The 11798-nt window shown below is 38.3% G+C and overlaps 1 protein-coding gene across 1 annotated transcript in view; it reads left to right on the top strand.

Annotated features, from left to right (window-relative positions):
* Positions 1-332: 332 nt before the first annotated feature.
* Positions 333-11798, top strand: part of LOC141332743 (signal peptide, CUB and EGF-like domain-containing protein 2) — a 29076-nt gene continuing 17610 nt past the window's right edge. Inside the window, exons 1-3 of the mRNA XM_073837706.1 lie at positions 333-458; positions 2036-2158; positions 10289-10414. Coding sequence (XP_073693807.1) covers positions 371-458; positions 2036-2158; positions 10289-10414 — 337 coding nt within the window. The 5' untranslated portion in view covers positions 333-370. The remainder of the gene's footprint in view (positions 459-2035; positions 2159-10288; positions 10415-11798) is intronic.

Here is an 11798-nt window from a genome sequence, read left to right as displayed (position 1 = left end):
TCTAAGATTTAGATTCAATATGACTTGTATAATGGCATAATGAGTGTCTATAAAGTTAGGTATTTCCATAATTTAGATTATTTATATTGTTTCCCTATTTATTGCTTTGTTTTTGCATTTGTTATCAATCTATCTATCTATCTATCTATCTATCTATCTAGGCGCGCACATACAATCTCTCTTTTTCTCTCTCTCTCTCCCTCTCTCTCTGCCCCCTTCCTTCCACCTCCCATCTCCTCCTCAAATGTGCGCAAACCAATCAGCAAGCGTCTCGAGGAGCTGTCGTGCTCTTTCTGCCAGCAGCAGCAGAAACGCTTCTTATCAAAGAAACGCACAACTGGAGAAGTCCATTCACTCACAGCCTCTAACCATGGGTCCTGTCTGTTTCTCCTGGGACGTCTGTTTGTTTTTCCTCCTCATAAATACTTTAGATGTCATGGGAAATGTTGGAGTTGCAGGTAAGTGTTCCTCTGCTTTTTCCCTGTACCTTACATATAATTTATTTAGTGAAACTTTTAACACCTGGTATTGGCTACAAGTCAGTGGTTGCATGTTTTTTTTTTTTTGCACATGATTTCATTCGGTAGTCTGAAATTTCATTAATCTAGAATAATAATTTAGTCACACTTTGTTTGAAAATGTGGCTCTCATATTTCTGACATAGCTGGAAATGCATACAGAATAAGATATGCGCGTATTTGAACGCGTGCGTCTTGTTTAACGCGCAGTTTTATTCCTTAAGGAGAGCTTTTGCCGGGGTCTCTTCGGACACCCATGGGGTCTATAGGAACATGAGCCGCCCTGATGGGGTCGGTTCGGGGGGCTTATCGACCCCTCACTCCTCCACTACCGTCAATACGCATTGTGTCTCTTCATAATGAATGCCTGGAAAAGTCAATAATGAGACAAACAATAAAAAGCAGATTGTCTGTTTTTTTTTTGTTTTTTTTTAACCACGGCACTACTAAAGATTTTATAGTATCGTGTGTATTTTAGGTGGAACTAATGCTTTTGCAAATAAACAGAGATGAATAGCCTAACTCATCTCCAAATTGACCATTGCGCATAGTTGACTTTTGGCTTTTATGTTTTGCAACTTTTCAAATAGACATTATTTTATGAGGTTAAGTTATGAAATGCACAAGCAGAACTCTGATTTTCTCTCTCCATGTGTATTTATGGTTTGGATGTTAGATGAAAGGAGCGCACTATTGCGCAAAATGTGCTCCGTTTGCGTAAAGTTTAAGAAACGCTCGATTTAGATCTTAAAAATGATGAAAAGCCAGAAAAGAGGGACTATTTGTGTGGCTACACATCAATATCCAACCAAACCACATAATTTACCTCTTCAAAAGGACACTTTCTCATATATGAGCTTTCCAGGAGTCTGCTTATTCAGTCAGCCAGTCATTCATTCATTCATTCTGTATTTGGAGCATCATTTCTGCTTTTTAAGTGAATCAGTATATCACTTTATTGGACACTCTATTGGTTTTTCCTGGCTGGAAAGCTAAACATCTTCCTTCCGGACTGCTTTTGTCCTGTATGAGTGGATTTGGTCATTTTTATTCTGTTCTGTTCAGCTTCACCTGTCTAAACCAGCAATAATATCCTCATGAGAATAAGCAAACTGATCTCAGATCAGTAACCTTTACCACACCCCAAACCTCCTGTCAGAGACGCATAAAAACATTGATTTTTCTTAAAAGACAATGTTTATTTAATTCAATTTGACTAACTTGTCTTTTAGTAGATTGGTGTGCACTGAGGTGTTTCTGAAACTCATTCTTGCTCTTCTGTTTGAGCATTTTCAGTTTGTAAAAGATATGGATGAGCAAAAAGATTTGAAAGATTATTACATTTAAATTTGGCTCAAATTTTTCTTACTACTTCCTACAGCTGCCTGAAAATCTTCAGTCATCTATTAAACCAAAAAAAGTAGCACTTTCTGTCTAATGTGACACTATAATCTTTTCAGATCTGGGATGTGTAACAAGCATTTAGCTAAATCTTATCCCATGTGATTACTCCGCAGATGCAGACGAGTGCTCCGAATCCACAGACGACTGTCACATCGACGCTCTCTGCCAAAACACTCCAAAGTCCTTCAAGTGCATCTGCAAGACTGGCTACAAGGGAGATGGCAAGCACTGCGAAGGTGAGGCTGACAGGTGTCTCTCTCTCTCTCTCTCTCTCTCTTTCGCTCATTCCGTCCCTGTCCGCCCGTCTCTCGCTGTCTCTCACACACAATCTCGGTCAGGTCATCCAGCTGTTCTCTAGCTCCTGCTGTGGGTCTTAATTAGTGAGGAGGAAGTGCAATGTGAGGGTGAGAGGTGCTGGGAGGGCAAAACCTGCTCCAGTCTTTACACCTCCCTCTCCTGTTCTGCTTGAAAGCACAGCACAGCTGGAGCCAACACACACACGATCGGATCGGATCACATTCACTGAAACACTCATAGACAAATGAACATTATGTCACGTAGATCTGTTAAGCAGGTAATGGACATGCGTACTCTGGTAAATGTCAGTTCTGAAAAGATCTCAACCTGTGCTCATATTTGCCAAGATGCCAAACCCAGAGATCTCCGTTACGTTTCATTTATGTAAGACCATTATCTCAGCTGCTGAAACACCTTAATTACATAACTATATTGACTATAAATTAAAAAATAAAAATCACAAACAAGAGCTCTTCAAAGCATTGGCTCAGGCAAACAAAAATATTCAGAAAAATATTATATATAATATATATATACTGTTGAGTTCAAAAGTTTACATTCACCTTGCAGAATCTGCAAAATGTTAATTATTTTACTTATTTTACTATTATGTAAGTTTTTTTTTTTTTTAGTACCGACCTGAATGAGATATTTTACATAAAAATGGCCCTGTTCAAAAGTTTACATACACTTGATTCTTAATACTGTGTTTTTACCTGAATGCCCCCCTTTTTTTTTTGTTTAGTGATAGTTGTTCATGAGTCTCTTGTTTGTACTGAACAGTTAAACTGGCCGCTGTTCTTCAGAAAAATTGTTCAGGTCCCACCATTTTTTTGGTTTTTCAGCATTTTTGTGTATATGAACCCTTTCCAACAATGACTGTATGATTTTGAGATCCATCTTTTCACACTGAGGACAACTGAGGGACTCATATGCAACTATTACAGAAGGTTCAAACGCTCACTGATGCTTCAGAAGAAAAAAAAAATGCATTAAGATCCAGGGGTGTCAATTTTTTAACAGAATAAAAATGTGTTGATTTTCCTATTTTGCCTAAATGTCATGTTTTTTTTTTTATCATTTAGTACTGCCCTTCAGAAGCTACAGAAGGTGTTTCCCAGAAGACAAAATAAGTTAAATTTACTTAATGCAATGCATTAATTTCAAATGGTATTATCAGCATAATTTAATAATAATAATAAAATAATTTATTTTTTATATTGTGTTTTTTTCCTCTATTTTAAGCTCTTTTATGCCAAATATTATACAGTATCAATAATTATATTTTTTTCCATAATTTAGTATTCATGAATTCACAGTTTGTTGTTTCCTGGCCGAGCAGGTACGTGGATAACAATTATTGATAATGGCTAGGAAAAGTGATGCAATTTTGCCATTTCAAGAAAATTTCAAAGAAAATAGTTTTATAGACCCATGTTAAGTGAACCCAGGATGAATTTGTATTCAAAGACTTGTTCTTGAATTCATCCAGTTGTCCACGCATGCACACGCTTCTCTGATTTACAGCTGGTGCGATTAATGGTACAAGCTACATGGGTGTAAATGAGTTTGTGAGCATCAGAGAGGTGAACAGAACATGATGGACCCTTTAAGGCTGCTGTTTCCTGTTATTGTACTCTAGGTTCTTCATCTGTGGATTCTAGATTGTTCGTTTGCGTCTCTCTCCCTGTTTCACCCACACGTGCGGAGCTTGTGTTTCAGGAAAAGCATGAAATGTGCTCTCTACCTATTAGGACACCCGACACCCGTTCTCAATTGCATTAATGAATTAGGTGGATGTGAAACGGCATTGCACCAGACTGCTCCTCAGTTAACGCTTGGTACTCTTGTATAAGGCCAGACAGCGTGGGCTAGAACAACATCTTTTTATTTCTCTAAGGAAACACGGGGAATGTTCTGGACTTTACAGAAGCCTTTTCCTCCCACCTTTAAACCGCAGTCTACGGTCGCAAGGCAATGAGGCTGTCAGTTACGCCGAATCCAATCAGGCTGCTTTCTCTTAGCATGTGTGCGTCTCCTCTCTTTTTTGGCTCGGATGCTGTCTGAGCGGACATTCCGTCCACAGTGTAATGTGGTGTATTGTGGGAAGTGGGGGGGCTGTTTTGTCTGAAGCAGAAAGCCCATTAACACCCCCGTACCCACCCTTTAATTAAAGCCCTGCATGTTTGGCTTTGAAGAAAATTAAGAAAACACTTGCTAACACTCTAATGCAGTCATGTTGTCTGTCTACACATCAGTGCATTTGTAGCCAGTTACATGCTGGTAAAATCTGTTGAGCATGAGGAGATTTATAAACCATCTCTTTAATATCTCACTTGTTTCTCGTATACAACAAAAAGGCTAAATGGAGACTTTTAGCTGAAGTTGCCTGCTTTTTAGATGTTTCTCCTGAGAAAAGATCATAGCAATCCATCATGTTGCAGAAAATATTTTAACCTGTGTGCATATTTAAAGAAATAATTCACCCAAAACTGAAAATTGGCAGTAAATGTATTCACCCTCAGGCCATCCAAGATGTAGATGAGTTTGTTTCTTTTGACTGTTAAAAACAGTTTTAAATATGGATTTGTTTCTTACAAACATGCACCTAATTGATGGACTATATATGATGTTTTTATTAGCTGTTTGGACTCTCATTCTGATGGCACCCATTCACTGCAAATGATCCAGTGGTGAGCAAGTGATGTAATGCTAAATTTCTCCAAATCTGTTCCAATGAACAAACATTCATTTCCATCTTGCATGACCTGAAGGTGTGTAAATTTTAAGCAAATTTTTGGGAAAAACTATTCCATCAGCATCTCAGTCCAGATTCAATGGAGATCAGATGGAGTCTCCTGATTGCCAATAAAATCAATCTCTAACATGTTATTTCGTAATTCCAATTAAATATCACTTTGGATGATCAGAAGTTATACATGGACAACAAAACAGGTTTCTGAGTTCTTTGAGGTGCATCTGCTTGTAATTGTGAGGTTATAGCTGCAACTTCTCTGTATTATCATGAATGATGGCACGGCTGTCACTGCTGAAAGATTCGGATTCGGATTGTGCCAGAAACAAAGCCGATGAAACCAAAAAATGTGTGAGCCGATGAAACGGGAACAGAAGAATGTGTGTTTGCTTGTTTCTGTCAGCCTAAAGTCAAGTGATATGTGAGCTGTGATTTGTAAACCTGCTTTACATTATGCAGCTTATGTTTTTTGAGGGCTGGTGGACATCATTTAAACTCATGCTTTAAAATGCTTCTGATGGTGTTTCCTACAGTAGATACCATAATGCAATTAAACTGCTCTTACAAGCAAGTCTTAAAATTAATGTGCAGAGACAACTACTAAAGTGAGCCATTTGTAGGTTGATTCCCTTAAAAATGTAAACGCTGTGGCTCTGTGGTGCTATCAAAACGTTGCTCTGTTTGTTTGAGCATTCTGACCAGCATGACACAGCAACCTTGGTTTAGCCAATGGTGTGAGTTGGGGGCAGGATTATCAGAAATTACACACATTGTATGCTTTAAAGTCAAAAGGGAGAATTATATAACATGCGATGACGTAGTTGTGACACAGCGCTTTCTTCATTACCCTTTTGGGTTTTATTGATTATGCAGATTGATTAATTGATGAGATGCATCAGTGGGCGGAGCTCAAAAAATCCCCCATGATGCTCAGGTTTATTTGCATAGTGGACAGATTAAACAAAACCTTAACATGACTCAGCAATAGGTCAGTGAGTTTACCTGAGAGAGAATTGTCTTGTCTGCCTCGTTTTTTTCTTTCCCTCCATTCCTTTTTTTATCTCTGTCTGTGAAAGAGGTCAGGTAATTGTCGCCGCTGAGGAAGTGCCCTAGTCTCGAAGTGTGAGTGTGTGTGTGTAGTTGTGTTTCTGAGTGTGTGTTTGTATGTTTCAGTGATAGAAAAGGGGATGGGGGGTGGTGAGGAGGACAGATAAATGGAATGAGAGATGGAGGTGTCGGCCCATTACTAGGCCATTGTCTGCCTGGTGTCTGTGGACTCGTCACAGAGCTCCTGGTGCTCTGATTGGCTCTCTGAGTGTGCCCACCCTTCATCCCTGACCCTCCCCTCCCCTCACAGGACACTTCAGTCTCTTTGCTGCTTTATGTGCCACCATACACACACACACACACACACACTAAAACAGCTTAAAATTGTCTTGTAGTTGACATGGAATTTCAAGCAGTGTCATGCAAGTGACATGCTACAATTCATCTAAAACTTTAACAGCATTTTAAATGCTTTTGTAAGTATTTTTATACTCTACTATTTGGTCAGTAACAATTTTCAAAGAAATTAATACTTTTATTCATCAAGGATTTGTTAAACTAACAGTGAAGAACATTTATAATGTTACAAAAGATTTAAAAATTCTGTTCTTTTTAACTTTCTATTAATAAAATAATCCTGAAAGAAAAGTTACTTTCATAGTTTCCACAAAAATATTAATCTGCACACATTAATAATTTTAAGAGATGTATCTTAAGCAGCAAATCAGCATATTAAAATGATTTCTGAAGGATCGTGTGACATTTAAGACTGGAGTATTCATGCTGAAAATTTTAAACGTTTTAAAGCAATAATAAATGCAAAAAAAAAATGCAACCTTGGTGAGACTTCTTTAAAAAAACATTAGATATATTAACAAACAAACTTTTGATCAGTAGAGTACATGCATATTTAATGGTATTGTAGTAAATAAGTGACTACATGCAATATTTGTACTTTTAGAAAATGCTTTTTTTAATCTTTTTTGCATCACAGGACCTATGAAAATGAAGTAGTGATTAAAAATGATGTTACAGGACCTGAGAGAAAAACTTCATCTTATATACTACATATGTAGAGTTAAACCTTAAAGGGATAGTTCACCCAAAAATGAAAATTCTGTCATTAATTACCCTCATGTCGTTCCAAACCTGTAAAACCTTTTTTCATCTTCTGTACACAAATTAAGATATTTTTGATGAAATCCAAGAGCTTTCTGAGCCTGCATAGACAGCAGCTGTTCAAGGCCCTAAAAGGTAGTAAGGACATCATTAAAATAGTCCATGTGACATCAGTGGTTCAACCATAATTTTATGAAGCTATGAGAATACTTTTTGTTTAAAACTCTCTTATCTTTGTTTTATTTGTTAACAAAAAGTATTCTTGTAGGTTTTTTTTTTTGGTCCTTCCTACCTTTCTGGGCCTTGAACGTGGTAGTTGCATTGCTGTCTATGCAGGGTCAGAAGCTCTTGGATTTTTATCAAAAATATCTTAACTTCTGTTCTGAAGATGAACAAAGGTCTTACAGGTTTGGAACGACATGAGGGTTAGTAATTTATACCAATTCAAATTTTCATTTTTGGGTGAACTATCCCTTTAAATGGTTAGAGTTAAATCTAAATGTTGAAAAAAGTATGATACAACTCTTAAATGGATTGACTGTGAATGTATGATTTCTGAATTAAGTCCAACACTTTTTTTATTTATTATAACATACAAATTCCAAAAATATAAGGGGGGACATGTTTCAGTTTCTATATATTTGACACTACTGCTTCTTTTGTTCACTTACCTGTACCAAACGCAAGAAGTGGGAAACTTCACAGAAACACACATTAGCAAGGCGTCATCGTTTGTCTCTGTCCTAATCAATCAAAAAGGGCTTTATTGTTTAACCCCCTGTTTCTTTCCTCTCTGCATGGCGTGTTTTTCAGCAGTTAGGATTTGGACATGTTGTGTTGGGCCATAGGAGTGTTGAGGTGTTGCCTCCCGCGGGCTCCACCCCTGCTGAGGTGTTAGCGGAGGTGCTTAATCTGCTTAATGGGATGTTGAGCATAAACACTTCTCCTTTGATTAGAGATCTACGTGTGTCGACAGCGGAAACTGCAGCAAGCATCAGCTGTCGGCTCACTGCAGGCTCATATCAACAACAGCTTCGAGGCAGGAAGTTTGTCAGCTGGAAGCTAACTAACCGTTAGCCTCTTTAACAACCCCGTCCCCCTCACACCTTCCCTGGCACCCTATATACACCTTGTTAGCCTAGCAACACACACAAGACACCTAAAAACATTATCACCTTGAATAACACTCGTTTTCGTATGGTTCTTGTATGCTTTGCCTTTGAATGCTACTGACAGAGTCTCAATCACTTAAAGGAGTAGTTCACTTCCAGAACAAAAATGACAGATAATGCACATCCAAGATGTTCATGTCTTTCATTCTTCAGTCGTAAAGAAATTATGTTTTTTGAGGAAAGCATTTCAGGACTTCTCTCCATATAATGGACTTCTATGGTGCCCCCGAGTTTGAACTTCCAAAATGCAGTTTAAATGCAGCTTCAAAGGGCTCTAAACCATCCCAGCTGAGGAAGAAGGGTTTTATCTAGCAAAAATATCAGTTAATTTCTAAAAAAAAATTACAATTTATATACTTTTTAACCTCAAACGCTCGTGTATTTCAGTTCATGACAGTTAGGGTATGTCAAAAAACTCCCATCTCATTTTCTCCTCCAACTTCACAATCGTCCTACATCGCTGCAGAAGTACCGACCCAGTGTTTACAAAGTGAACATGCAAAGATGGTCAAACGCCCTTTACAAAAAAGGTAAAACAGCAATGTGGGACGATTTTGAAGTTGGAGGAGAAAATTAGATGGGAGTTTGTCGACATACCCTAACTGTCATGAACCGGAATACACAGAGTCACGCAGAGCTAGACAAGACGAGTGTTTGACGTTAAAAAGTATATAAATTGTAATGTTTTTTTAGAAAATAACCAATCGTTTCGCTGGATAAGACCCTTCTTAGTGCCCTTTGAAGCTGCATTTAAACCGCATTTTGGACGTTCAAACTCGGGGGCGCCATAGAAGTCCACTATATAGAGAGAAATCCTGAAATATTTTCCTTAAAAAAACATAATTTCTTTTCGACTGAAGAAAGAAACACATGAAGATCTTGGATGACAAGGGGGTAAGTACATCATCTGTGAAATTCTTTTTGGAAAAATGAACTACTCTTTTAAAATCGTGTGGATTATTTCATGAAAATGTTTGTATGAGAGTGTTATTTTAAAGTGGCCTTTAAGATGGTGAGATCCAAAGTATAACCTTTGGATCTGTCATTCCTCCATCTTATTTACCTTCAGGGGTCTCCCTCCCATCTGTAAGTAAATGTTTATTTTTTTTTTCTCTCTCATTTTTTTCCTTTCCTAGATGTAGTACTCTTCAGGAGCATGTTCACTAGAAGAAACGGTAGTGAAACATGAACTTTTTGTTTGTTCCGGAGTGTTTATGAATGTTTTCGTGATGAGTTGGCTCCATGTTTGTCTACTGCGATGGCCCTTTTCTTCACAATAAGCCAAAAACCGACACTCTTTGATAGAGTAAAGAAACAAACAATGAATAAAATACTAGTGAAGTATTTATGCCTCTATAATTTTGGTGTATATCTGCATGTGTGTGTGATTTGTTTTTGTGGCATGAGTATGTGCACTAGTATGTGTTACTGTACACTCAATATTTTACTGTCTGGATAGATTTTCAGTCAAAGAAAAAGAAAAACAAAACAATTCTTAAATGCAGTTCCCACTGTCCTCATAGCCACAGTTGCACAATGTGGGTTGTGAGTGGTTTTTTTGTGGGAAATAACGTGGATATTTTTAGTTCGTGCCGTATGTCTCCAAGAGAACAAGCCAGGTTTATTAAATCACACACTCCGAGGTAGCGCAAAACACAAAGCAGATACCCGCGATCGTCGTCTGGCAGAGAACAGACACTTGCTGTCTATCTGATTTCAATGCATTCAAGTGTGAGTGAAAGGGAAAGAAATATTGTGTTTATTTTAGTGTCCCCACTTACGTCTGTCTGCTGTACAAACTCATAGCAGCGATGAAAGCTTGTTTTATAAGCCATCTTCCTTATTTAACCTCTGCTTAGTATCAATAATAGGATTTGACTTTGCAGCAGTCTTTGCTAAAGGTTAGTCATTTGAACAACTTCTGTGTTAAACTTCAGTATTAAACCACATATTGCATTATGTGTTGTCTTTTTCAGATATGGACGAGTGTGAAAACGACTACAATGGCGGATGTGTTCACGACTGCATTAATATTCCTGGAAACTACAGGTGCACATGCTATGACGGATTCATGCTGGCAGATGACGGACACAACTGTCTCGGTAAGGCGCTAGAAAGAAATATACACACTCAGATGTCTCTCCTGACTGACTTACAGATGAACCAGTCCCTCGTCATCTCTTTACCCGCTTAACGACCTCTGTAATGACCCCCCTTTGCAAACGTAAACAAATCTGCCTGAGCGATCTTCGAGCAGCGCCTCGGAAAAGGCCAGCCGAGCCGCGTCTAGCGCCAGTATTCCATTCCCGTTGTGACAGGAGCACGCCAACAGGAACCTCGCGATTATTTTCATCTCTTAAAAATGTCACCCAAATGTCACCAGTGGCGCAATCGCGTCCAATTCCCAGAAATCGGCAGTCAGGTCCGATGTTTATGTTAGCGGTTAAAAATGGAAGTAGGGGAAGAAAAGGCTGAGAGAAAATTAATAACTTGCCATCTCGTATTTATTGAAATAGTTCAAAGATGAAATTCCATGACCCGGAGAGTTAGGGCCGGGTCTCATGGTTTTGCTGGATTGCTGTGGGGATTGAGGAATTCGTTAAAAAGTGTGTTTTTTTGTTGCGAGCCTGTCTGCGTTACCCCTCTAAGTGAGTGCAGATGTGACTTTGGTTAAAAGCGACTTATCAACCTGAAGTGTGGTGGCTTTATGGTGTCATGGTGACTACGTATTACAGTCCAAATATCAATGTCGCAAGAGATAGTGAGAGTGAGAGACAGAGAGAGAGGACAGCTCTGGTGTGCGTCTGAGCAGCTGGATGAAGAACTTGAGCTGCTCTCATCTCATCTCCTCTCTGCTCTCATAATCCAAAGCAAATATGTGTGCCGAGCCAGGTTTCAGGATGCTGAGGTCATCATTTTTCATTAGCCGCTGTAATGATGATGGATCCCAGAGCAGGACAGGACCAGGGCTCAGACCTTCAGAGACCTTTAGCACCTCCTCCACCTTGCTACATTAACTTGCATGATTCCTTTTCCTAATTCTCTTTTAACTGAGCTGACATCAGATGCTAGTAATAATTATATATATCATGAAGTACTTTATGATAAAGTTTGTCATTTCCAATCTGAATTGTGAGAATTTGTAAATATTGCACTAGTTTGAAATTTCGTATGAATTTGTGCGATCTGACTGGTACAAAAACATACAATTTAAAACATCACCATAAAGGTCCACCCCTAACTCTACACCTAGTTGGCGATATTGCATGAGTTCGTATAATCTGATTGGCATGAATACATACAATTTGTAGGTAAAATATTACCATAAAACCCACCCCTACACTGTAAAAAGTTTTCACCAGTTTCAACTTAAAAACTTAAGTTTAGCAGCTGCCTTGAAATTTTAAGCTAAATCAACTTAAGTCATTTCAACTCAAGTTAAATCAACTAATATTATTGTAATGAGTTAAAATGACTTGTAGTTTT

Source organism: Garra rufa, chromosome 4 (assembly GCF_049309525.1).
Source record: "Garra rufa chromosome 4, GarRuf1.0, whole genome shotgun sequence".
Taxonomy (NCBI): Eukaryota; Metazoa; Chordata; class Actinopteri; order Cypriniformes; family Cyprinidae; genus Garra; species Garra rufa.
This window is presented reverse-complemented; position numbering and strand designations above follow the sequence as displayed.